The sequence below is a fragment of the Notechis scutatus genome, chromosome 2 (assembly GCF_049901735.1).
Source record: "Notechis scutatus isolate UNSWTSFEM ecotype Mainland chromosome 2, rNotScu1.2, whole genome shotgun sequence".
In the NCBI taxonomy this organism is placed as follows: Eukaryota; Metazoa; Chordata; class Lepidosauria; order Squamata; family Elapidae; genus Notechis; species Notechis scutatus.
Window position 1 is genome coordinate 53808897 of NC_142010.1, and position 26375 is coordinate 53835271.

The 26375-nt window shown below is 37.0% G+C and overlaps 1 protein-coding gene and 1 long non-coding RNA gene across 5 annotated transcripts in view; one reads left to right on the forward strand and one right to left on the reverse strand.

The window, feature by feature from the left end:
- The window catches only part of ERC2 (ELKS/RAB6-interacting/CAST family member 2), a 664972-nt gene that overhangs the window by 75026 nt on the left and 563571 nt on the right, over positions 1–26375 (forward strand). For 2 of the 4 annotated variants that reach the window (XM_087954768.1, XM_087954770.1), the window contains exons 2-3: positions 24254–24277; positions 24828–25244. In XM_087954768.1, the coding sequence (XP_087810894.1) occupies positions 24254–24277; positions 24828–25244 (441 nt within the window). The remainder of the gene's footprint in view (positions 1–24253; positions 24278–24827; positions 25245–26375) is intronic. The other 2 variants (XM_087954769.1, XM_087954771.1) reach the window with 1 other exon arrangement.
- Positions 1–26375, reverse strand: part of LOC148132022 (uncharacterized) — a 110069-nt gene that overhangs the window by 72568 nt on the left and 11126 nt on the right. The window lies entirely within an intron of this gene.

Genomic DNA, 26375 nt, shown 5'->3' on the forward strand with positions numbered 1-26375 from the left:
AAGTCTAAATGCTATTGCTATTGCTATTATGTAGAATCTCTAAACAAGTTGCGAGAAAACAATTCAGTCTTCATCGTGAACCCATTTTGTATTTTGTACAAAATATCTGTTATCTCCCATCATTGTTAAAGAACATGTTATTCAAAAGGCCTTTGAAAATTGCAGGATTCTGGCTATCATCCATATATACTTTAAGTCATTTTATTTTTAGCATGGAAATGACTGCTGCTGAAATTACCAAACACATATTCTGAAAAACCAAACTGTGCCTTCAAAGACCCAAATGTGGATCAAACAGACATTCATTTTTAAATTGACCCAGTCTCATTAAATAAGTTTTGTCTCAGATTCTGACGATGGCCACCCTATGTATCTTCTTGCAAATATAAAGTCACAGTAGCCTGATAAGGATATATTATCATACAACTACATAAAATATATAGTGACATGTAATATTACACACTTTTACACTTTTAATTCCTATACCATTTTTTCATGGTTAATAACATGCAAGATGGTCATTGTTAATTGCTGAATATTCCATTCAGTAAGGCTGCTTAATGATAGCTGTCTGGGAAGAGAATCAATTATTTTGGTTACCATGACATTGAGGATTAGAGAGAATTGACAAGCTGCCTGCATTTTCCAGGGCTGGACTAGCCAATACAGTTTATAGCATACATATATTCTGCATGCAGAATAACCCTGCCATTATGTAAATTTATTTGTTATTAATTGATATCAGAAGAAGAGTTGAGCTCATTCAAGAAAAAAAATACTAATTTTTTTGTTGACTTTGAGTTCTTGTCTGGCCTTTCTACAAAAATAGCTCTTAGTATGTGGAGATTTAAAAAAAAAAGATAATTAAAATCTATATAAAGAAACAGCAGTAAAAATAATTAGGATCAAGGAAAAATAAAGCTGCAAGTATTTTAACTACTTGGCTAGAAAAATCTACTGAAAGAGGTTATGTTGCTCATTAAAAAGACAACAGTGAGAAGGTCAGCCAGGCACCCTGCTATGCAATTTCTTTGAAAGGACTACTTTGTAATACCCTGCGAGCAGCTCATTAAAGCAGCTTTATCTTTTTCCTAAGATCAGGTGGCTGCATCAGCAAGTAGCCCCAGCTGACTCCACATGTGTTTGCATGCATAGCCATTTCATTTCAAAGCAGTTCTTTCAAAGGATTTGCATAGTAGCCTCATTGCATTGTATCTGTATATAATAACATTCTTCAAGTACCTCTGAGGGTGTCCTACAGAAGCTTGTGAGCTGTTCTCTGTTGTTGGAGAATGCAGGACATTGAATAATACCTTACCAGAAGGCAGATTCTGGTTGAATATCACTAAAAAAGTATCCTAAGAGCAGTTTGATAGTGGCATTTCTTCTCTCTGTTGGATGTTTTTCAAGCAGAGGCTGGACAGCCATCTGTCGGGGATGGTTTAATTTGGATCCTTGTTCCATGAAGGAAGTTGGAATCAATGGCAGGCTTCCAGTTATATGATTCTGTCATAGGGACAGCCATCTAGGAATGCATGAGGCATAAATTCAAAACAGGCCTCGACTGCCAAAAAAATGTAAAATTAGCATGGAGGAGAACCTTGTTATACTGCGAGGAATTCATAACATCCATATTTTCTATTCCAGTGAATGAGCAATACAATTCCAATGAATAGGAAGAATTACTAATGCATTGAGCATGGGGATAGGGCAGGAAAAAAATATTCAGAAGTATTGGAATGGCAGTGAGAATCCAGATTTACAATCTTGAATCACTGATATGTGTTCACTTTTTCTTTTGCTGTTTCTCATAGTAATGGGAAGTTTGTAGGATCATGGTTTAATGATATGTTTTATAATTAAGCTGAATAATTTCTAAAAGGCAACATTACATTATTTTTCCTTTTGCCCCACTCCCACCTTGTTTGTCTCCCCTCCTTTTATTTCTCCCTATTTTTAAAAAAAATTAAAGAAATTAAAAAAGTAAGCCAAACAAGGATTTTAAGATCCATTGTTTAAATTATTTTTATTTTTTTAAAAAAACATGCCTGCCCCCATTTGAACACCCAGTGAAACTTAGGTATTACTGTCATCCTGATAAAACATTTGCTAAAATAATTTCTGGGGTATAGGATGTATTCTTCTAATTCAAAAGTGATTTCTAATCTTTCACATCTGAGCTTATTAAACTTCAAAAATTACTTTTAAGGAATAAAAATGCCTACTACCTTTGGGAGACAGGTGGACTTTTTTTTAAAGGAGTATTATTTTGGGTTTGGAAAGAATTGAAAATGATATTTGGCTGATAAATACCTCATTGTTCTGCTGTTTTTTTCTGTTAGCTCCAAGTTCCAAATATGTATAAAGAGTTACGACTGGTGCAGGAGTGGGATTCATACTTTTTAACAACCGGTTCTGTGGGCGTGGCTTAGGTGGTGGGCGTGGCTTGGTGGTCATGTGACTGGGTGGACATGGCTTGGTGGTCATGTTATTGGCTGGATGTGGCCAACTCAATATCACTCACATTGAGGCACGATCTCCTCGCCTGGCCTCTCATGACTGTGGGGATGCTGCAACAGTTGTAAGTATGAAAAATGGTCATAAGTCACTTTTTTCAGTGCCATTGTAACTTTAAATGGTCACTCCACACAAACAAAGTACCAGCAGAGGAGGGGGGGGAAAAAACTCCAGAGATGTTCCTGAGACAGGAAGTCTAGTCCTGCCAAGAATGTTAATAAGGGTTAACGGAGAGGCAGTTTCTGTAAGCAACACCAGAATGTTTCCTTCCTGCCTTTCTTACAGGATTAGGCCAGTAATTTCTTCTAACAACCGGTTCTCCGAACTGCTTAGAATGTTAACAACCGGTTCTAGCGAATAGGTGCGAACTGGTAGAATCCCACCCCTGGACTGGTGGCTTAATGATCATTTGAATTTACAACAGACCACCAAAAAGGTACTTAGAACCCAATTTCTAAGTTCCAAAGGCTTTATGGCTGCTTCATTTGCTTAACAACTGGCATGTTTGTTTAACAAATGGTGTATTTGCTTAACTACTTGCACCAAAAAGGTCACAAAACCAGGTGTGCTCATTTGGTGGCCTAATCAATGACCTCAGCAACTTACAACAGGAGCTGTTGAAACTACAGTTCACATCCTATTGTATTGTGCCTTCCATAAGGACTCACAGATTCCTTTCATAATATCTTACCTGATAAAATACCCCAGAAACAACACTCTTTTTTTTTACATACAATTGCTATTATCAGATTAGTACAATATAGTTTCTTTGTAGCTAAATTTTGTTTTACTGCCTGCAAAATTAAGCCTACTTTGACTGCCCACTGACAATCTACCATTAATTATAATCTATTATCATGTCTTTACTTTTATTCTTTGGAATCCTACTTATTTGTAATGATGGCCTGTGACCATAATAAAAATTATTAATTCCAGACTCGATTACAGTTGTAGATCAAGGGCTACCTGTATGCTCATTTGCAAATACCAGGCATGAGAATATAATGGAAATTTCTCTACTTATGTTTCTTAAACATCTGCTTGCTAAAAAAGTGGCCATTTAAGTGGTTGATCTCACCTATTTGACCACTGAGATTACCAATCTGTGTAACCAAAGAGGAGACTACATATGTATGTACATGTGGATTACTCTAGAATATTTTTTGTATAAATAGCTGCAGAATATTAGTTTTCTTGAACTTTCCACTTGGCTTTCTTCCTTTTGCACCTTACTCCAAATAGGTTTATGTAGGCGCAGATCAATAAACTTGCAACCACAACTTATTTTCTCCGATCTACTGTGGTTTGTAAGTAGTAGGATTTCATAAAATGTAAATTGGTTGGCACTGGAGAAGGGAGCCAGGCAAATAACAGAAAAGTCCTGCCTCAGCATTGAAACAGTGGAGACAAATCACTTCCCAAGTCCGGTTACCCTCTAAATGTGAACCGCATTCTTACAAGGATTATAGTGCAGCATCAAATAGGCTGAAAATTATCAGAATCCCACACAACAATATTTCTACCTGATTTGATGTTTGCTTATTCTTTCAAAGTACTGTGTATTACTTTCAAAGTACTGTGCATACTGGCAGGGAAAAACAATGGATATTATCTGCTTGCCAATAATGCTTAGGGTGAGGTTTGCGGATGAATTCTCCAATGACTTATAAAATAGGACTTAGGGACAGATTCTAAGCCAGGGTTGGGCAACTATGTCCATTTAGGACTTGTGGATTTCAACTCCCAGAATTGGCTAGCTCAGAAATTCTAGAAGTTGAAGCCCACAGGTCATAGAAGGGACCATCCTTGGACTTAGTGACATGCTTTAATCTACAGGTATCAAACTCGCCGTGCCACATTGCCGTCATATGATATTTTGTGACATTTTCCCCATTCGTGGAGCTGGGGTACGCATGGCCTGTGCGTGATGCATCTGGCCTGTGCGCCACCAGTTTGACCTCCCTGTGAGTCCAAGCCAATGCCAAAAGAGAGCAAAAGTCTTCCACCATCTCATTTGGTAACACAAGCAGACAGAAAGGACTGCAATTAACAGCATAGTTCTCCCCAGTTACACAATAGCAGGGATGCAAAAGAGACCATGGTAATCATTAGCACAGATGTAGCCTATTTTGCATCCCTTTTCTATCTCCTGCTCTGAATCATCCATCAAAGCAATTTCCAGATCTAAAGCTGGAACAGAACAAGATAAAACTCTGTAGGCTTTGAGCAGTATCTTACCTTGCTTTTTATGGACATAACATCCTAAAGGAATAATTTTATTGTTATTCGTGCCTTAGAATTAATTCTCAGATGTTGAAAATCTTTGTGACGAATCTGGAGCAGTGTCACAAAAGAAAGGAAATAAAACGCAGAATGAACGTACCACTAGGTGGTATTAACAGTATAAGTGACATACGGCTAAATGGCGTCCATCAGAGCAAAAAGACACAAGCAACTGAATATCTGAATTGAACACCACCACCTGTTGTAATGGCGAGGCAGTCGAGTTGTTTGATCATGAACAACTGAATCATGATGATCTTTATTGGAGTCTAGTCTTGCATTTATACACATTTTTAGTTATCCTCCATCATTGGTTAACTTTGGTTACTGCTTATCTTTCGTTACTGTTTAGCACAGTAATTAATACAATTAATTATCTCTAGTTAAAGTCTAACATATGTTTACTTCCTCTCTCTAATCCTCCTTTAGATTAGTGACTTTGTTTACCTGAGTTGTATTTGCTTGGAAACATTCTTTATCTGAGGTTTGCCATCCGAGATTGGAATATTCCTGCAATTACAACTCTACGACCACCAATAAAACATGTTTTGGAATAATTTTTGAACCAGCAATAAGAATATCTACGTTGTGTATTTTTCCATTCACAGTAAACACTTTTACAAACCATGAATCTGATGGAAATTATTTTATTTGTTAAGAATAAATAGAATAAATGGGATGTGAATACTAAGAGTGATGGAAGTATAGATTAATCCTAACCCAAACAGAAGATACGAGTTTGATTTTAAGCAGCACATTTTATATAATAAATCTTCATAAGGACTGCAATTTTAATGTTTTTATAATAGGTGTTTTGTTTTTATTTTTTATTTTACATCATTTACAGATAAATATTACGATTCAGATTTGGTATATTTTTGTTTCATGTGTGTTTATAGCCGTACAAGTCCTATTCAACTTCACAGAAACAGTCCTAGGAGGTAATTTGATTTGAGAGAAAGTAACTTGGCCAAAGTCACCCAGTGAGCTTCTGTAACTCATAATGGGCTAGAATTTGAGCAAAATGCTTTAATCATGAAGTTATTCTGTCTTCCAGTTAGTTCTGGAACAATGAAACATGTCCTGCTGAATTTTGACTGCTTTGACAGCATACTTGTCTGTTACTGTTATTTTAAAAAAAATCCAATTTGGAAGGAAAATGTATAGATGTTTCTCACCTATATATGTTGCCCAAATGCTATGAAATGCTTCAGAATATGTAGAGCTGTCCCTTAAAAGTGTAATATTGAGGTTCATTTGAAACTCAGCCTTCCCTTTCCAAAAATAAGCAGGAAGAACGTGCACAGTCTCTAATTCTCGAATGAAGATTCCAAACAGATGTTCTTTTGCTGATAATCAATAGGGAATAATAGCCAGTGGCACTGTGAAGGCAAGGAAGACAGGAGACACAGTTGGTAGAAGAAGGTACTGAAGAGAAGGAACAAGGAAAACCAGTGAGAGTTGGTGACTAGGAAGTGTTAGAGAAAGCCTCTAGAGGTAGTCCTTGACTTACGACCACAACTGAGTCCAAAATGCTAAGCAAGGCTGTTAAATGAGTTTTGCTCTAGTTTACAACCTTTCGTGCCGCACTTGTTAAATCACTGAGTTGTTAAGTTAGTAATGGTTGTCTCAGCGTTCTGAGTGATGCATCCAACGCTTCAGAGTTGACAGGTTGTCAACTGGCTTTCCCATTGACTTGTCGGAAGGTTGCAAAAGGCGGATTACATGACCCTGGGACACTGTAACCATCATAAATGCTTGCCAGTTGCCAAGCGTCCAAATTGTGATCATGTGACCATGGGGATGCTATGGCTTGTGTGAAAAATGATCATGTCACTTTTGTTCAGTGCTGTTGTAACTTCAAACGGTCATTAAATGGACTGTTGTAAGTCAAGGACTATCTGTATACAGCAATGACTAAGTGATAGAGGAAGAAAATCAATAGAAGTTTTATTTTACACTATTTCAATAGGTAACTGACTTCTTTTTAATATATTTTAAACTATAATAAAGACTAAATTAACTAGGTGAAAAGTTCCATCCTGACAGGCAAATCCAGGGCTTTTTATTTCAAGGATGTTGGGAAGAGGTCCTCTGTAGCTTCAACTTTCATTTGATGGAATATTTTAATTTATTGGAAAAAGTGGAGCAGTAAGCAGATTAGGAAATCAGCAGTTTTCTTTCAAGTTTGTAAAATGAAAGTAGCATTCATCTAATATATTAACTTCTGGTAAAAAAGGCTGCTAGATTTTTGTCCATTTGATGATGACAAATACACAAAATTGTAGGATATATTTATTTTTATTTATTCATTCTTAAATCAGTGTTTTTCAAGACAGTTCAACTTTGAGGAATGGGAAAAGCTGCAGAAAAAATTAAACTCCTTGAGTTCTTTTTATCCTGCTTCAATAACTTGTATAAATCTTAGCAGGATAATTGATAAACAGTTAAAGCAGAAAGATATTTAATTTCAATAAAATTGTTCAAGGTAAGAGCTGCAGAAATGTATTATTACTTGGGAACAGAATACACAGTTTGGAAATAAAATAGCAGGTGCTTCCTTTAACACAAAAGCAGGAAAATTCAAATATCTGAGACTCTCTAATATCTTTTTTGCTTTATGGTGGCATTCACCTTTCTCAGTAAAGAAACAAAAAAGAATGTGGTTGCTTCTTTATATTGCTTTAATTCACGCTTAAAACCATATTTTAAGTGGGAAATTCTTTGTCACTTCCCAAATCTAAATGCATCAACTGAAAGAATCATAGATAAAATCTTTGCTAATTTTTGCCCCCATTCTTGTCTGTTCTTTCTCTTTTGTCCAAATGTAGATAGCCTTCAGAGCAAAGATCAAACCCTATTTTTATGTAGTTCTTTCACGTGTACTTTTCTCTTCTCCTTTCTCTCAACATTCTAACATTTTGGCTTAAGAAAATCTGAGGGACTAGTATAAATGAAAATATCGTAAAGCATGAGAAAAGAGTCGGAAATCCATATGCTTATAAATTTTCTTCACTAATTAATTAGTTATACACCACCAATGATTAAATGAATAAGATTTCCCATCAGTGAACTGTTATGTTGTTTCCTTAAAAGCTGAGTCACTGCTCAGTCAGCTAATCTTTGATGGTAAATTGATCAATCCAGAGCTTTAGCAGGAAATAATAACACAAGCCTGACGTGTTTTTACCAGAAGGCAGATCATCTGAGCACCTGTTTAAAACCTCAAGTTTTGTGTAGAAGTTTTTATTTCTTTTCAGCTTTTGTTGCCTTTCTTTTTATCTAATTAATCCAATATTCTATTCTGGTTTGTCTTGTAATGTAAAGTGCCTTAAAAATTTAGTTGTGCACCCAAACTATTTTAATTCCAGAGTCCATAATTATGGTTAAGCATCTATTCAGTCTCCCTTAGGTACAGGTAGATTTCATTTTAAGACCACAATTGGGATCAGGATTTCGGTTGCTAAGCAAGGCAGTTGTTACGTGAGTCATGCATGATTTTACAACCTTTGTTTGCCATGGTTTTTAAGCAAATGTCTGCAGTTATTAAGCAAATCCAGCTTTGCTCATTGACTTTGCTTGTCAAAGGGCAGCTGGGAAAGTCTCAAATGATGATCATATGACTCCAGGACACAACAACCATTGTAAAAACATGCCAGTTGCCAAGTACCTGAATTTTGATCACATCATCATGGGAACTCTGTGATGGTTGTCAGTGTAAGTCAATTTTTTCACTGCCATTGCAACTATGAATGGTCACTAAATGAATGGTTGTTAAGTTAAGGACTCCCTGTACTGTGAACTTATATACTCTATGCACGCTCATTTATCTGCACCCTGCTATTTCAATGAAGCAATTCCCCAGAATGTTAATTTTGATTATCTAAACCAGCCAAACTGAAATCAGAGATTATGAAGCTGGCTTGCTTTAATTACAATTGAGTTTAGCTACAGCAGGGATATCAAACTCGATTTCATTTAGGGCCACATCAGGATTGTATTTGACCTTGGGGGGCCAGGGTGGGCATGGCCAGCTCGACATCACTTGTGTTGGGAGCACTGCCAGCAAAAAAGGGCTCTCAAGCTCTGTTTTCAATTGTGACGGCCTTCTGCAACCCTCTGCCAGCAAAAACAGAGCCGTTTTTATTGGCAGAGACACCACAGGCTGGTCTTTCACTGTTTCAAGGGTGGCCCCATGGGCCAGATCTAAGCATCCCGTGGGCCAGATCCGGCCCCGGGCCTTGAGTTTAACACCCCTGAGCTACAGCTTTAAGAAACCCATACAATAAAAAATTATGATTACTATTTGATCGCATCAATGTCAGAGTAGTAGATATGTGATGGAAATAAAGTTTTCTTTTCTTGTAACACTAAACATTTAAAGTTCTGTCTGAATGCAGTTAATATATGTCTTGTTTGTTTATATTACTTTTTTATACTAAATCATATCTAAAATGCATATGCAAGGACTATTTATTGAGCAATAATTCTAGCAATGACACAAAGCAGGTTTCAAATTATTTATTTACAATTCAAAAATCCTGATTAGAACTTCTCAGAGCAGACTTTTTAAAAAAGTAAAATAGATTCCCATCATACTATTCCTTTTTGTAGCATATAGCATTATGCAAAGAGCAAAAGCAAAGTAAATTAAAAGAGGGAAAAAACCAAAAATCTATATAATGTATGCTAACCATCCTGTATATTTCTCCATTTCTTTCTGTCCTTGCAAACTATTCTTGCTTTTGCAACATCCACACTCTGATCAATACATTGTTATTTGTTCTTAAAATTGACCATCTCTCTTATTTGGAAGATCTCATCAATTCTATGCAGTGATAGTTTTCTTACTGCACCATTTTTCCTTCCTTCATATATTTGCTTTGTTATGTGATCTTCTTTCATTCCAATATACCCAACCACCAATGCTCTTCTTTTGCAATGGTCATTCACTCAATATGGAATCCACGTTCACCCAGCACCCATTTATTCTTGGCTTTCTCTTGTGTTTCCCCACACATTATTATCCCATTCTCACACATTCTGCTAACTCATTTCTGTAAATATTAGCTATTTTCATTTCCCCCCCGCTCCAAACATTTGTTCTCTACCACACACCACATGGTACCCACATTTTAAAAAGAAGAACAAATCACAACTAATCATCACCTGCTCTGCCTTTTATCTGCCTTGTAGAATAAAAAATTCAAGAGCAGAAAATTCAAAATGGAAAGAATGAGTTCAAGCCAACCTTCCTTGGAGGGTATTGTCATAGTTTTTATCTTCACCACTCAAAAGTTCTTCTCTGGTTCCCACCAGATAAACATATTCTGGCAAAGGGACCCCAAATGTTAAGTGTCAGATATGTATTTGCTTTCCATTGTAGCAGCTGAAACATTTGTGGTTTAATATGTGCAGGGTAATTATTAGGACAAAACTCAAAATTTGCTTTGTTTCCATTAAGAACAAACTGTTCAGTAGAACAAACATTCATTAGGATGAAGTTCAGTAGAAATCAAAATGAAAGCTCTTGGCACTCTCTACTTGTTTGAATTTCTTTTTCATCTGGGGCTTTAAGGAAATAATTCAAGCTGCATTTGGCAGTTCTTTTGACAATCAGTGATGCAGGTGGTGTTTTCCTGTCACGCTTTATAAAAATGGCTAGATAGAAAGTATTCTTTGGTCTGAAAAAGTCATAGTTCAATTGGACTGAAGAAATTGAACATCGGAAAAAGGCATTAGGAAATTGATAGGCAGAGACAAATACTGCAAAATTGATATCAGTGGACTATGTGTTGATATCAGTGGACTAGAACATCTTGGAACCAGTCCAGGTATCAGGATTATACTAACAATAGGACCTGAAAGTGAAACCAGAAAGTCAATTATTTTGACAGTGAGATTTTAAAGATATTAGAAATAATAGGAAAGAGTAAACAGCGGAAGAGACTGGGCTGCTCTGGAGATGAAAAGGTTTCAGTTTCTTATTCTGGGAATAAAATAATCACTTTGATTATGCACACTTCAAGATGGCAGCATCTGGCCAACTATGAAAAAGCTAAGTCAGATGGAGTTGGATATCACAAGGATGGGAAAACTCCATAAAATTCCAGAGGTGTAGGCTAGATGTCAACTCATCAAATATTTCTCTGGTATTTTTAGAGTTGCCAACAGAAAGAAAGGGGGGAGCAGTGCAGCAGCTTGCAAAATCGAAATTGCATTCCATAAATGTTTTCAAAGATAGTAACTAGGCAGCTGAAGTTTCTTCCATGCAAAATTCTAATTGGAGAGCATGATTGATGATTCTTGGCAATGGATGTGTCCCATTGGAGAATATGAATTACAATACACCCAGGGGGTGGGGGGAAAACCAGGATCCAGGGTGACAATGAATTATGTGTCTCAGAGTTGGCTACACCCAAGCAGTGGTGGCATGTTAACTTCCAATAAATCTTTTTTAAGTTTTGGAAGTTTGGCTCGAGACTCATGATTTAAATGGGGGTAACTGCCGGAATCCTGACACTAGACTGGAAAGTGGGGGTGTGAGAACCCATATTCCAGAAGGGGGCAATGCACATTATTTCCATATTGTTGCATGGAGGTATCTATATGGTCAGTTGAACTCAACTCAAGAATTTTTGTATATTCAAATGAATAGATAAGAATATGAGCAATAGTTGCCATGCTCTATATATTTGATATGAGATATACATGGATATTCTTTTTGAGTTCTTGTCATATTTACTGAATAGCATATAGCACATTGGCCTTTGATCTGCAACTGCATGCAGTGTCACAATAATCAGATTAAAGCAATACACTCGCAGAAGAGAAATGCTGCACGGAAAATGGCACAGTTATACATACCCGAGGAATTTGATCTTTGTTCTGAATCACAGATAGGTCTGAATAAAGTTATAGTACGGGTTTTGCAGTTTTCTACATTTTCAACTGAAACAAAATCTTCATTTTGCAATGAAATGTACATTTTGAAATACACTTTGAGAATGTATAATTTGGGAGAAATGCATAAAAATATATATTTGGTGAAACTATATGTTCAAATTAACTTTTTTTTATATGTATTTAAATTTAAGTTTTTCTACCTGCTTTGGGCTTTAATAAGATAGAACAAATTAATTTGGAAATGCAATCCAAGCCAAAATAAAGCTGCATTGGAGTTTAAGGATTTTTCCCTCTAATCACATGAATGATTACTTATCATATTGTTAGCTCCTTTATTTAAATCATTAGGCCAAATGTTTCAGAGTGTAAATGGTTATAGTTTGGCTCAACATTCTGAATTTTAAAATCCCCTAGGTTGGATAGCATTTTTCCTTGTTTTAAGTTGCCAGAGAGCAGAGTTGTCAACCTATTATCTTCTCATCTTCACTCATAGCATTAGCAAGTTCTACTGCACTGACTTTTGTTTCACCAGAAGGAAAGCTGGTGCTTCAACAGCAAAGTGCAGTAGGATATGATGGGGATTGCACGAGAGTTGCAACAAGTTTTATTTATATATTTGTTAGATTTATATCTCGCTTTTCTTTCAAGAGCTCAAGGCCTCTCACATGGGAATCTTTCTTCATTTTATATCCCTCCCTCCCTAGGGATGGGCCCACATAGAAGACTTTCAAGGAGACTTTTTTTTTACTATATGGTGTATTTTTTATATTTAATTATTTTACGCTGTTTCTTAAAGACATTCTGAACCCTTCACCATGATGTCTAGGCTAGTGATTTATGATGCTATCTTTAAATTTCTGGAATATCACTTTTCTGATAACAAACCTGGACTTGTATCCATCTACTATTACTTCTCACTATGCTATATTAAAAGTGTGCAAGTGTTATGGCTCTAAACGGGTCTGTGGAACTTGCAGAAATTTAAATTGTAAATTCTTTCAATGACAATCACACTATCAGGACAGGTCAGCAATAAATGCAGAGTAAAATACACAAATGCTGTAAATTGAACTCTACAGTGCATATTGACAAAAACATTGTTGTCCTAAGTGGTATGTACAGTTACAGTTGGCTAGTACAAATGCTCCTTGGGTTCCGTAATATTTCAATAAGTCCTCTGCAGATAACGGCAAGTACAAGCAACTGGATATCACTTGCAATTAGCAAGGTATAATTTGTTCTGGAGCACCCAATATAACAGGCGATGCAAAGAGAATAACCATCAGAAATTTATTCCCTCTCCTCTTATAATTCAGTCATGCATACCAGTCTTGCTTAATAGGAAAAGATAAAAACTCTTGAGCTAAAATTCTAATCACTTCATGCATATGTTCATATAATATTTTTGGCAACAGTATGGAAGTGGTTTGCCATTCCCTGTTGTTCAGTCTAGTCTAGTCTAATTAACCTATTGCCCAATATTTCCTGGTGTTCTCACATCCAAGTACTAATCAGACTCAATTTTATTTAGCTTTGCTGAGATCAACCAAAACTGGCTAGGTACTGTCAGTCAAGCCAGACATATACAGGTGGCTTATTTCTTCTCAAAATAGAGGATAGACTTTTTGCAATCTCTAGAACAATGCTTTGGCTGTGAAACTTTAGGATGGTAGAAGCCTATAATTATTACTTGGCTCTTATGCACTCAGTTTCCTATAATTGAGTCCAGGATTGAACCAAGTGGCAAAAATAGAACTTGAGGGTTCACAAAGCTCATGAGATGTTTCCACTGCTATTGGTACTTTAATTCTGTATTATATATTCATAGTGAAAATTCCAGAACAAATCATGAAGAGGTCAAAGAGACAAAAATTGAAAGGCTTGGTGAAGCACATGGAAACACACATACAAAAGAGGTGGAACTTATTCATGTTTCTGTGTTGCTGCTTTCATCATCAGGATATTGGGTGCTATTTCACAGTGTAAGCTCCTCAATACTTTCAGTGGGGGCTTGAATCACAACATTCTCTCCCATTATCTTGCCAGATTTAACATACACACCTGTATCTCTGAGGTATGTCATTTTAACAGAAGAAAATATTTGTGGCTCAGGAATGAACTGTGAAGTCTTGGTGCTCTCTGATCTTGATTGTTTTCTGAAGACTTTCATTACCCAACTAGGTAACATCTAGCACAGAAAGCAACCAAGCTCACAGAGCTACAAGGACTCCACATCTATGATTTTAAACTGTCTAGATTTATATCACTATCCTATCCGAAGCCTGTTTAAGCTCTTTATTCACTGCTGCTCCTTAAAGGGCAATACATAGTATCTATCACTTATCTTAAGCATGTACTTGAACAATCGTTGCTGCAGAAACCTCACCCTGGAAACGAAAAAGGAGAAGGATTCTGCTATTGGTAGGATTCAAGTCTCTCAACATTTTGATGTGGCCCAAGCTGAAAGGTAGTTAAAATAATTTGTTAGAAATGGGTCATGGCTACAGCCATCTTTGTTTCTGTGAAAATTATGCTGCTTAATTTAGTGACTATAAACAATGGCTGGTAAGTCATTCAAGCCAATATGTAAGATTCCCCCCAAGAATAGCAAATCTGTATAGCTATTTTTTAATTATTGACTTCGATGACCTGATTGCTCCATATTTGTGATCTGTGCATTAAAAATGCTAGCTTGAATTAAACTTTAATTGAAACATCTGTGACCTAATTTTTCAGAAGTGCTGTTCTTTAACACTTTATGGATTGAAATAAGAAACAGGTGAAGGTGAAATGCACCTGTGAAAGTCAAGGCATAATATTTTCTTCATTGCTGCCAAAAGAATTCGGCATACAGTGACTGGCTACATGGCTCCAGGAAATGTTGGCAGTGCCAGAAATAATTCATACATTTACTTTCTTTGATACTCCAGTACTGAGAATGTCTCGTGCCAATTTCATAGCACAAGCGAGTTCTTTTTAAATGAGCATCATGGTTTATATGCAAACCTGAGTTTATTGAATTGAATTTCAATAAGGTTTCAGTTGTAAAATGTTCTGAAGGGAAATGAAGAATTTAATAAGAATCAAGACTTTCTCTTTAGTATTGGGCCTGTTTGTGCCAGTCTCTAGCAGATTAGAAAATCTTTGCCAGCCTTGGTTCATAAACCAAGCAGAATTAGACTGTTGGTGCTTAAATGGAAAACTATCAGGATATATGATGGCTGAAAGCTGAACTGGGAAGCTGAAAGAAACTTCTCAGATAAAAACAATGGCAAATCATTTACATTTGTTACCAATAAAAGTACATGGACATGTCCATTTAAATTATCCAAAGTATTTTTCTTTTTACATTGTATGGAAGGAAGAAAGGAAAGGTGCCCCTGTGGATTTTATTCTGCTAGTCATTGCCAACAATAGGGGGCAACACTCATTTTCATTTTGAGGCCATGAGCTGTCCAGTGACATTTCCGGGATGACGTCATGGAGTGGTCTCCCCACCAAAGTGGAACCTATTTATCTACTCACATTCGAATACTTTTGAGCTGCTAGATAGGCAGAAGCTAGATGAAGATGGGTGCTCACCCTGTCATGTGGCACTTGCGACTCAATAACCTGGGCTGTTGGCATTTCAGCCGACAAGCCCAGCATCTTAATTACTGAGCCATCGTGGCGCCCTTATATCATATGAGAGAGCATGAAATCTGGGTATGTTACTTTGGGCCAGTCACTCTGTCTCAGTCTAGTCTCTTCACAGGGTTATTGGAAAAAGAGGAAGCAAAAGCATTAAATATGTTTGCTACCTTGAGTACACACACACAGAGAGAGAAAGAAATCTAATAAAACTCTATATTTTTATTTCAGTTAATTACTGGAATAGAAATCTCCATAAAAATGCTTCATAATTGAATAGAAATATCAGTAGTATTTTGACCCAGCTGATAAAGTCACTTGTAGCTTGAGCTCACAATCAGTGTGCCTACGCTTAGAGAGAAAACTAGCTATCTCATCAAGTATTACTTTTGTCGTGATGATTTAATATGTGCATTAAAAATCAAGTAACCACCTTCTACAAAAACCCCTCAAACTAAAATTCTCATTCAAAGTACAAACGATCAAATTATCCTACTTCAGATACATTATATGAAAGCACAATTCTGGAAAAGGTTTTATTGTTGGGAAAAGTAGAAAAGAAGAAGGTGGCAAGATAGATAGACTTACTTGCAATAAATCATTGGGAGACCTGAAAGAATAGCTTAGGATAAATTGGCCTGGAAAAAATATATTTATGTGGTTGCTAGGAGTCAAAAATGACTTGATGTCCCATAATCAATCAATAGGTTTTGCGAATATTAACACTGTCCACGTTACACAACTTGCAAAACTGGTTCTCCCGGTTCAATTAAATCTTATATAATATTTCTTTATTCATTTTATTAAGGTTCTAAAATGTAGGCAATATGTTTGCCAGACTCAAATACATTTTGAGCATTAATCTCAGAAAAGCAGCAACCCCCAGAGAGAGCCTGGTATTATATGAAGAGGGTTTGCTATTTCTCTTTCCAAGGAGATGCTAGATCCATTCCAGAATGAAGAAAAGCTGCAATGTTATGTATTAACATATGGGCATGTTAAACATAACTCTTTGGCTTCTACCTCACTCTTCCTGGAAAAGTTCAGTTGTGTATTTCCATTGTTCCTCTGCACACCTTCACCTGTCTTCACTACATATGGATGCAATGCCATCGTGTGGCCAAAAAATAGTTTGCAAGCGTTTCTTAGTCTACCAGTTACTTAAATCTCAACAATTAAGGAAGAATACACAACAGAGGAAAATACAGAGTTCAGAAGTGATGTGGAGTTTGAGTCTTCTCCGTTTAGATACTTAGCTTAATGGTTTTTTTTTTGAACAACCTGAGATGTGGCTTTTTCAGTAATTAGTCCTCCCAATTCATCTGTTAATAATAATCTGTTTTATTATCCCAGGATGAAGCAGCTTCTCCAAATGATTATTTTCTTTGTTGGCATGTCCTGAAGATAGTCATGATTGTAGTCCTGATTTTCTCTGTCTCCTCCTTCTACCCATTTTTCTATTTCTAGCAGTATAAAGTGTCAGGCAATCTTTTCACAGACTTTGAATGGAAACTAGCTCTACCCTGCAATTACTTAGAGGTTGCCAGTCTAAATTGGAAGGCAAGTCTGGGCACAGAATCCTTGAGCATGCACAATGTAGGATTTGACTCACTGAAACTAACCCAATTTAGCTGTAGTTGCAGACTGGTACATATTTAGTTTTGTTTGTACTTTGCCAGACTTTTGAGAGGGGGTTGCATGGAGTAGGGTTGTTGTTTTTACAAAGTGGTTGGGTTTAAAAATTTTCTTCAAGAAAATGATTCTAGACACACAGCTTATTAAAATTAGTCTGCTGTTCTTATAAAAAAATGAAAGAGTGATGTACACTTAGGATGCAACTTTAAGTGTAATTGGTAGTAAATTCATTTCAAGAATTAGACCTATTTTTGCTACACATAATAGTTGTATGTCATATAAGTTACACATGGTATTTATTGTATTTGGAAATCTTTAATAACATTAACATATTGGAAAGTACATATTTTGTTAGATGATGAAAATACTTTTTGAAAAGTCCAGAGACAAATACCTGCTGTGTTTTCCATCCAAAGTAACACACACGACAGTGTCAAGGATGAAATATAAATGCTTTTTGTCCCAGAAAACCAGTGACAAAAACAACCTCTTTTATATAGGTCTGATTAATAGTCTGACTAATTGTCTGATTTACACTTCTTTCTTTCAAGTAGTCTAGGTACTTTCATCTTCTTGTCTTGACTTGTGATATGTTGCAGGTCTCAGCTGATCCAGTCTAAGTTGTATGTCTCAGGGACATTCTCTTCAGGCAACTGAGGTTTACTATTTAATTTATTGATATATCAAACTTCTTAACTATCCATCTACTTCACCGAGGCTTTAATCAATACAATAAAACATTAAAACTGAATAATTTATTAAAAATGCAAAACAACATTATAACATTATAAAATTGAAAGAGATGGAGAGATCCAAGTGACTATGAGAAGGTTTCTCAAGGGGCCCACCTCATTGCTGTGTGGGCCCTTGTGACCTCTATGCAAGGTTACACAGCCAGGTTTCGACCCCTTTGTGGAAGGCCAGAAGACTGGGGACTTTCCCTACCTCAACACCTTTCCTCACTGCAAGATATTCCACAAAGCAGGGGCAGTGGCAGAAAAGGCCCTTTTCCTTGATCTGCCAGTCAGAATTCTCTGACTGACAGGATCTTCCTGTCTGACTGAGAGGGATGGGCTGATACGTTTGGGTGAAACTGGTTTCATAGGTAACCTGGCCATGTAGGGTTTTATAGGTAATGATCAACGTCTTGAATTGGACCCAGATCAAGCACACCAGCACTCAGTGCAGTTCACAGAGCAGAGATCTTATATACGCCCTTTTTCGGGCTGCCAGTATAGCTCCTGCGGTCATATTTTGCATCATTTGAAACTTCTGGATACTTTTCAAGGGTAGGTTCCATTTTTCCATCAAGAGAAGACCAGACCTCAGTTGCAGGAATTACTATATTTCCTGTCTTTCACAGCATTCTTTTATCCTCTATACAGGATATCTCATGTTATACGTGTCTTTGAGTCAGGTATTTTTTACTCCTGGCCTGGACCAGTCCCTGCAGTTTTCTTCGAAAGATTTTTCAGAAGTGGATTGCCATTGCCTGCTTTCTAGGACTGGTGACTTAACCACTACACTAATTGCCATTGCCTGCTTTCTAGGACTGGTGGCTTAACCACTACACTAATCCAGGAGGCTCTGTATAATACAAATAGCTTTTAAAACAATTTGATTCAAATCTTACATTCCAGTAATATATTTGTATTTTCATTGTGAACTATTGTTAGGGATTAGTCTCGGTCTTCAAGTTCAGAAGCTCAACACACATTACACAAACACACAAACACACACACACACACACACACACACACACACACACACACACAGAGAGAGAGAGAGAGAGAGAGAGAGAGAGAGAGGTTGGATACATGTATAGCAGGATAAAGGAATACTGTGAAAGAGAGGAAATATAGTAACAATGTCTGAAGTTCAAAAATAACTAAACAGTTACAAAATTAAGCAAAGGCTGAAGTAGTATGATCAGGTCTTGGCAGCTTGGTTATAAGAAACATCCGAGTTGTTGGAGGAGATTCAAAGGAATTATTTTCCCGAATAAGAATGAGATAAAAAAGAAAAGAAAATGTTCTGTTTAGTCTAATAGAAAATATATGATGAGTGGGAAACTCTTGTATGCAGTTGCCAGTAAAAACAAGTATTAATGAACAGAAGAAACTTCAATGAAGTAAACAGTAACCACTTTGAAGTGCATTCCTAGCATCCTGGGGTTAACTGAGACTGTGAAATCTTCATCTGCCATGACCTGTTGGCGCTACTGTAAAATTGCTGCTTTCTAATGAGCTGTAAGTAGAATTATGGCCTTGTTTCTCTATTTTCCTGCAAAAGTGGATCTTTAGATTGACAAGAGAGCCAGGTTGGTGTGCTGGTTAAGGCATCAGATTAAAAACTGGGAGTCTGTGAATACTAATCCCGCATTGGGCACCAATATAGAACATGATGGAATAGAAGCAACAACAACAACAAAAGGCTTACTTAAAAACTTTTCCTGCAACCATTCATTATATGTTTTAGTCTCCAGGCCTTTAATCATCCTAGTTGCTCTTCTGCACATTTTTTCCATCTCTGAAATTAATTTACTCCCGCCCCCCCCTTTTTCATATATGTGCACAAAACATTGCTTGAACATAATTACTCTTGTAAATATACTTTAGCTAATGTAAAACTTCCAACATTTGCTTGAGAAAGACCCATTGAGTTCTATGGTTCTTAATCCAAATAAGTTTGCTGAGCATGAGCAGTGCTGCCAGCATGCTATCCTCTTTTACTCTGCCATCCTTCTCATGTACAAAGGCTGAGTGCTTCAGTGGAGTGCTTCTTTGTCCATTTACGCCGTCTTCGGTCTGACTTAAGCATGGCATATAAAATCATACATTGCAATGTCCTACCTGTCAATGAATACTTCAGCTTCAACCATAACAACACAAGAGCACACAATAGATACAAACTCAAAGTTAACCGCACCAAACTTGATTGCAGGAAATACAACTTCAGCAATAGAGTGGTCAATGTCTGGAATACTCTACCCGACTCTGTAGTTTCTTCCCCAAACCCCAAAAACTTTAACCTTAGACTGTCTACTGTTGACCTCACCCCTTTCCTAAGAGGTCTGTAGGGGGCGTGCATAAGCGCACCAACGTGCCTACCGTCCCTGTCCTATTGTTTCTCTTATTCTTTTATTTTTCTTATATGTACCCATTTCATGTATTCACAACTATGTATACACTTATACTTATTATCTTGTAAACAATTGGCAAATCAAATAAATAAATAAAAATAAATAAATAAACCTCCTTTTGAGTCCTGATTTGCATGGAATTTTTCTATGGATGGAGGAATCTCTCCATGAAGTGAAACTCTAAATGAGAAAAGTTGACAAGTGGAAGGTAAAGTCTTCAGCTCAACTGCTTGAAATAACCCATTCAATGATTTCTTTGCATGATTTCATCTTTCTGTTATTTTCTTTGCAAAAGTCAGAAGGTATGGGATTAGTATCTCTCTCCCTGTCCCTCTTGAAATGAAGTAGCCTTTTCTTCTCTTTTGTCTCCTTCAGCCGGTTACTTTTATTGTTCGTACTCATCACTCACTTACTCAATTTAACAGTGAAGTTAAAACACACTTCCTCCACTTCACCACTAATTTGGGAGAACATCCACCCCCTCCATAATTATTTTGAATAAATGTAACAGTTGTGCATACACCCATATATTTTTCTAGAAAGGATTTAGATGTGTGCTGGTATTTAGGCATGTATAAGCATCTATACCCATGGATAACTAAGCTAAGAGTGAAGCTTATGTATATAGATACTGTGTGCTAGGAATGGTTTTGGTGGGGAAATGAGGAAGGAAATGTTACTAAAAGAGTGGAAAATATAAGTTTGAAGAAATGATTTGATATATTGCAAATCAAAGCCTGTATCTGCTTAATTTTAACCTTTAATATTTTTTAAATTTTAATGGTTCAATTTTTGCTTATATGATATTATAAGCCACCCAGAATCTCCTGACAGTGATATTGGTGGCATATAAATTTAATAAATAGATACTGTAGATAAATTTACTAGCTTCCCTTCCCCATTTTTCCAACCTGGCACACGAAATGAATAAGAACTAATACTGGTAGGATAAAGAAATCCGCTCTAGAACTAAGGAGAAATTTCCTGACAGTGGAAACAATTACAACAGAAAGGCTTATCTCCAGAAGTTACATTATGTTCCATCATTGGAGGTTTTTAAGAAAAGATTAAACAAGCATTTATCTGGAATGATACAGGGTCTCCTGCTTGAGCAAGAGAACTAAAAGATCATCAAGGTCCCTTCCAACACGATTATTCTTTGTTATATTCATTTTATTTATTTTATTTATTTGTCAAGCAAGTATTAGATAACAGGTATAAGTATAAGCATGGGTATGAATACATGAAATGGATACGAATAAAAAAGAAACAATAGGACAGGGACAGTAGGCACATTGGTGCACTTATGCATTGGTGCACTACAGACCTCTTAGGAAAGGGGTGAGGTCAATAGTAGACAGTCTAAGGTTAAAGTTTTTGGGGTTTGGGGAAGAAACCACAGAGTCCAGACATTGTCCACTCTGTTGTTAAAGTCGTATTTCCTGCAATCACCTTTATCTATTGTGTGCTCTTGTATTGTTGTGGTTGAAGCTGAAGTATTCATTGACAGGTAGGACATTGCAATGTATGATTTTATATACTATACTTAGATCGGACTGAAGACGGCATAGTTGTAGGTTGTCTAGGTCTAAAATTTCAAGTCTGGTGGCATAAGGTATTCTGCTACGAGTAGAGGAGTGGAGAACTCTTCTTGTGAAATATTTCTGGACTTTCTCAACTCTATTAATATCCGTTATATAATGCGGATTCCAGACTGATGAGCTGTATTCAAGTATTGGTCTAGAAAATGTTCCTCTCAGTCAAATGACTTACCTTTTAGTTTCCCTGTTTTTCTCTAAAATAGGCCTTTTTGTGACTAGTTGCATCAATATTTTCGAATTGGATACCTGAAAACCACGTTGCATCATTTACTGTCTGCATAAGTATGTTCAGTCTTATCCTAAGGATCTTTGTATATGTGTGTATGTGTGGAGTGGATGGAGTACAGAAAAACAAACCATCTTAATGGGAGGAATGTACACTTCTTTGAGGGACTCCTCAGATTGGTTTAGAATTTTTTTCATCCTAGGTTAATAGTGTAAACCAGAATGCAGTACATTCTGGAAATGGAATTCTGTTAGTAATTTGGTCTATAATTGTGTTCTATCATGTAACTGGATGATGGCTGGGAGGCAGAGAGGATGTTCTTTTTATTTCTGCTGTACTTGCCATATTTTTCCGAATAACAGAAAGACTGTATGTAATTGCCAGCTGGCTTTGGGAATTGATTAACTAACAGCAGACATTAATCTTTAAACAAATTAACAGTAACTTTGGTTTCAGATGCAATTTCTACCTTCAGTGTTCAGCAATAAGATATAATAGAACTGCATGAGGTTTGGGATCGTCCATAGTGTAAGTTGGGACTAATATATATTCAGTAGATGACAATAAACACATATACCAATTTTTCAAAACTAAACTTCAACGTATAAAGCCTCATTATACAATCTAACTTGTACAATCGATTCTTAAACATAAATGTTAATTTTAAACAGTAAGTACTCTATAAGTAAGTAAAATACAATTTTAAACTATCAAATCTAGAAACATAACTAACATGAAAATAAATCCTGTTAATATTAATACTCAGTGTTCATATGCCAGTGTTTAATATGATTATCTGACATGCCAGCTCTTTGTGTGAAGGAAGAACATTCAACACAATGCATTATTTTGAGATGGTAATGTACTGTTGTAGGAGAAATACGTGATTGAATTTAATATGGATGAAGATTCATACCAAGAGTAAATAATTTAGTCAATCCATGAATTATAACTTGACACCAAAGTGTCTTGTGCATACTGACACAAATATGCTGCATGAAAAGGGGGGGGGGGGGGGGGGGGGGGGGGGGGGGGGGGGGGGGGGGGGGGGGGGGGGGGGGGGGGGGGGGGGGGGAGTCAGGAAAAAGATTGGTGCTGAAAGGAACCCTTTTCCCACGGAAGGTGGGGACATAAAGTTGTTTTTTTTTTTTTTAGGTGGGCTTGGGTTTTGGGGGGGGGGGGGGGGGGGATTAAAAAAATATTTTATAATTTTTCAGGAGAGCCTTAGGGAAGACAAAATTTGTAAATTTTTTTTTTGGGTGGGGGGGGGGGGGGGGGGGGGGGGTTTTGGGGGTGGTTTTGGGGGGTGGGGGGGGGGGTGTGGTTTTTTGTTTTTTTGGGGGGGGGGGGGGTTGGTGGGGGGGTGTTTTTTTGTGGGGTTGTTGGTTTTGTTTTGGTGGGGGAGGAAAAAAAGAAAAAAAAAAGGGTTGTTTTTTGGGGGGGTTGGGGGGGGAGGGGGGAAAGGTTTTGAAGTAGGAAAAAAAAAGAGGAAGGGGGGGTTGGGGGGAGGTTTTTTTTTTTTGTGTTTTTGGGTTGGTTTTTTTTTGAAGGGAGAGGGGAAGGGAGGAAGAAGGGGGGAGGGGGGGGGGGGGGGGAAGGGGATTTTTTTTGTTTTTGGGAATAAGGAGAAAGGGGGGAGGGAGGAGAAAAAAAAGGAGGAAAGAGAGAAAAAAAAAAATTAAAAAAGGGGAAAAAAAGGGGGAAAATAAAATTTTTTTATTAAAAAAAAAAAAGGGGAAGAGGACCGCCGAAAGGGGAGGCGGGAAGGGGGGAAGCTAGAAGAAGGTGGGGCAAAATTTGTGGGAGGAAGAGGATAAAAGTGAAGATGGCAGCTGTAACTCTGTAGTTGAAAGCACAGCTTTTCTTTATGAGAAAGATCTTCAACTGTGCAGTCACTCCCCCATCTTGAATTTTCTGATTCCCCACCTCCACAGATGCCCCTATCTGTTAAAAGTTGTTGCAGTTAGACAAATCAGGAAGGATGATTACAGATTTATCCATTAGCATTGTCAAGGGCATGTGCAGAATATTGCTGGAGATGATTTTTGAATCATCAAAGTTAGAGACTTTGAATCCAACTCAACTTATTTTGGTCTTGTGTGCAAAACTGCATTTTTGATTGCATGAAGGGGCAGGTGCATGTATTAATATTATGGAATTGTAATGCTACTGCATAAGCCAATACTGTTTTTTGTTTTTTTGCTGGGGATGCTTTAAGTTAGTTTTAGTTTTTTTGCTTGAATCGCTTTTGCTTGCATTTAAACTTTATGTTGATTTTGCTTCATTTTTTTCCCCATTTCTCATGCTGTTCAGGTTTTGGATGCCAGGAAAACAAAGGTTTGTTCACTTTTTGCAATCAGTTTTGTTTGCAAAATGTAGCATTTCTTAATGTGTGATTTTTGATATGCTTATTTCAGTAGCTGCAACAATCTTGCTTGATAAAGTGGCTCATAGCTTTCATTAGCAACCTCATTTAACAGTTTAACCCCTTTACTTTCATATGGCGTGATTAACATTAATCACTAGCACAGTTGCACTGTATGAAAATGCCTAAGCTTCTCTTCTCTCCTACACCCCAACCAAACCTGAATTCTAAGGCTTTTTAGATATAGTGTTTGGTTATGGAATGCCAGTCTTTAACATTTACATTTTTAACACTATTCTTTTCACCTCCTTGTCATAAGGTTTGTGGTTCACTCTGGGTAATATGTGTAATTTGTACTGTTTGTGTTTTTCATTCATCTCTTTATGGTTTCTAACTGCAGCCAAGAAGCATCATAACAAATAGCATCACTCTCATGTGTAGATTCTCACCAGAATTTTACTAATGATTGGAATGTTACTTCTTGAATCAAATCTTTACTTAGAAGTTTCTTTTTCATTGCAGCATCTTCAGCTAACTATTCAGGCGCTCCAAGATGAGCTTCGAACGCAGAGAGACCTTAACCATCTCCTTCAGCAAGAAAGTGGTAACCGAGGTGCTGAGCATTTTACGATTGAACTGACGGAGGAGAATTTCCGAAGACTTCAAGCTGAGCATGATAGACAGGCAAAAGAGTTGTTTCTCTTGAGAAAAACCTTGGAAGAAATGGAGCTGAGAATAGAAACCCAGAAGCAGACGCTGAATGCCAGAGATGAATCCATCAAGAAGCTTCTAGAAATGCTGCAAAGCAAAGGGCTGCCATCCAAAGGAATGGACGATGAAAATGAAAGAACTCGAAGGATGGCAGAAGCGGAATCTCAGGTTAATCATTTAGAAGTGATCTTAGACCAGAAAGAGAAGGAAAACATCCATCTTAGAGAGGTAAGGAAACCACGCTCATTTTGAACAGAATTCAGCTGCGGTTTTCACAGAGTCTAAAAAACAAATGGAAACAGGATGGTTGCAATCTTACTTTCTGTAATAGTTTTATAAGTGGTCTTCCTCTCCAATCCACTTCCCAAGTGGCACGTAGAATGTAAACATTTGAAAGTGATCCCCATGCTTTGGCAATGCCATTTTTAACTTCTGGCTAGCAGTTCTGTGGAACTTAACTGTAAACTATTATACTTTATATGAGTGATGTTTATCTTGGGGAGTGGGTGTCTCTGCATGTCATAGTACACTCCTTTCCTCACACAGGGCCTACCAGTCATTCAGTAAAGTTTATGCAAAGCAGCCAGCAGTACAGCTGAATTCTGGATCCTTGACATGTTAATTGAATGTTGCATCTTACATTTATTGAAGGGAGAATTTTTGGCTCTTTCCTACTACTTGGAAAGGTGATTTTATGTTTCTTTAAAACAGCTTTTCTATGCAAGGCTTAATACAGTTTTCACTGTATTACTGTACAAACGTTGGTCTTGGGCTTAAGGGTCTGCTGCTGATTTTTAATAGTACAACCAAAGGAGGATCTAAAGATCAACAAAAAGTGGTTGGTCTGAATACAAACTGTTGATCATGGGTTAAACTTGGGCCCAATTGGATTAAAAAGATCTAAAGAACATTCTCATTTTCACACATGGTTCCTCTTCTAGCTAGGATGTGCCATATTGAAGCTTACACAATCAACCCTTTACTCACATGCGTTCAATCTTTTTGGCTTGCCTGGGCTGCACTGAGTGAAGAGAAATTGTCTTGCATCGCATATAAAATATATATTATAGTTAATGTATATAAACAACAAATTTCCTTTAAAAGTTATGATTTTGTGGGGCCACATTTGTAACTGTCCAGAGCCGCATGAGGCCCACAGGCTGTGGGTTGGGCATGCCTGCCTTAAACTGACCTTGGATCCCATTTCCTAAAACTATTTTTCTAAGAAGAGTTAATCTTGATTAAATCATAAAACAATTGTATAGATTATAGCACAGCATCATTCTTTACAGCCTGTTTTGCAGTAAGGTTTTTGAGGTATATTTGGTGCAAATAATAAAAATTGGCACCATTTTTTTT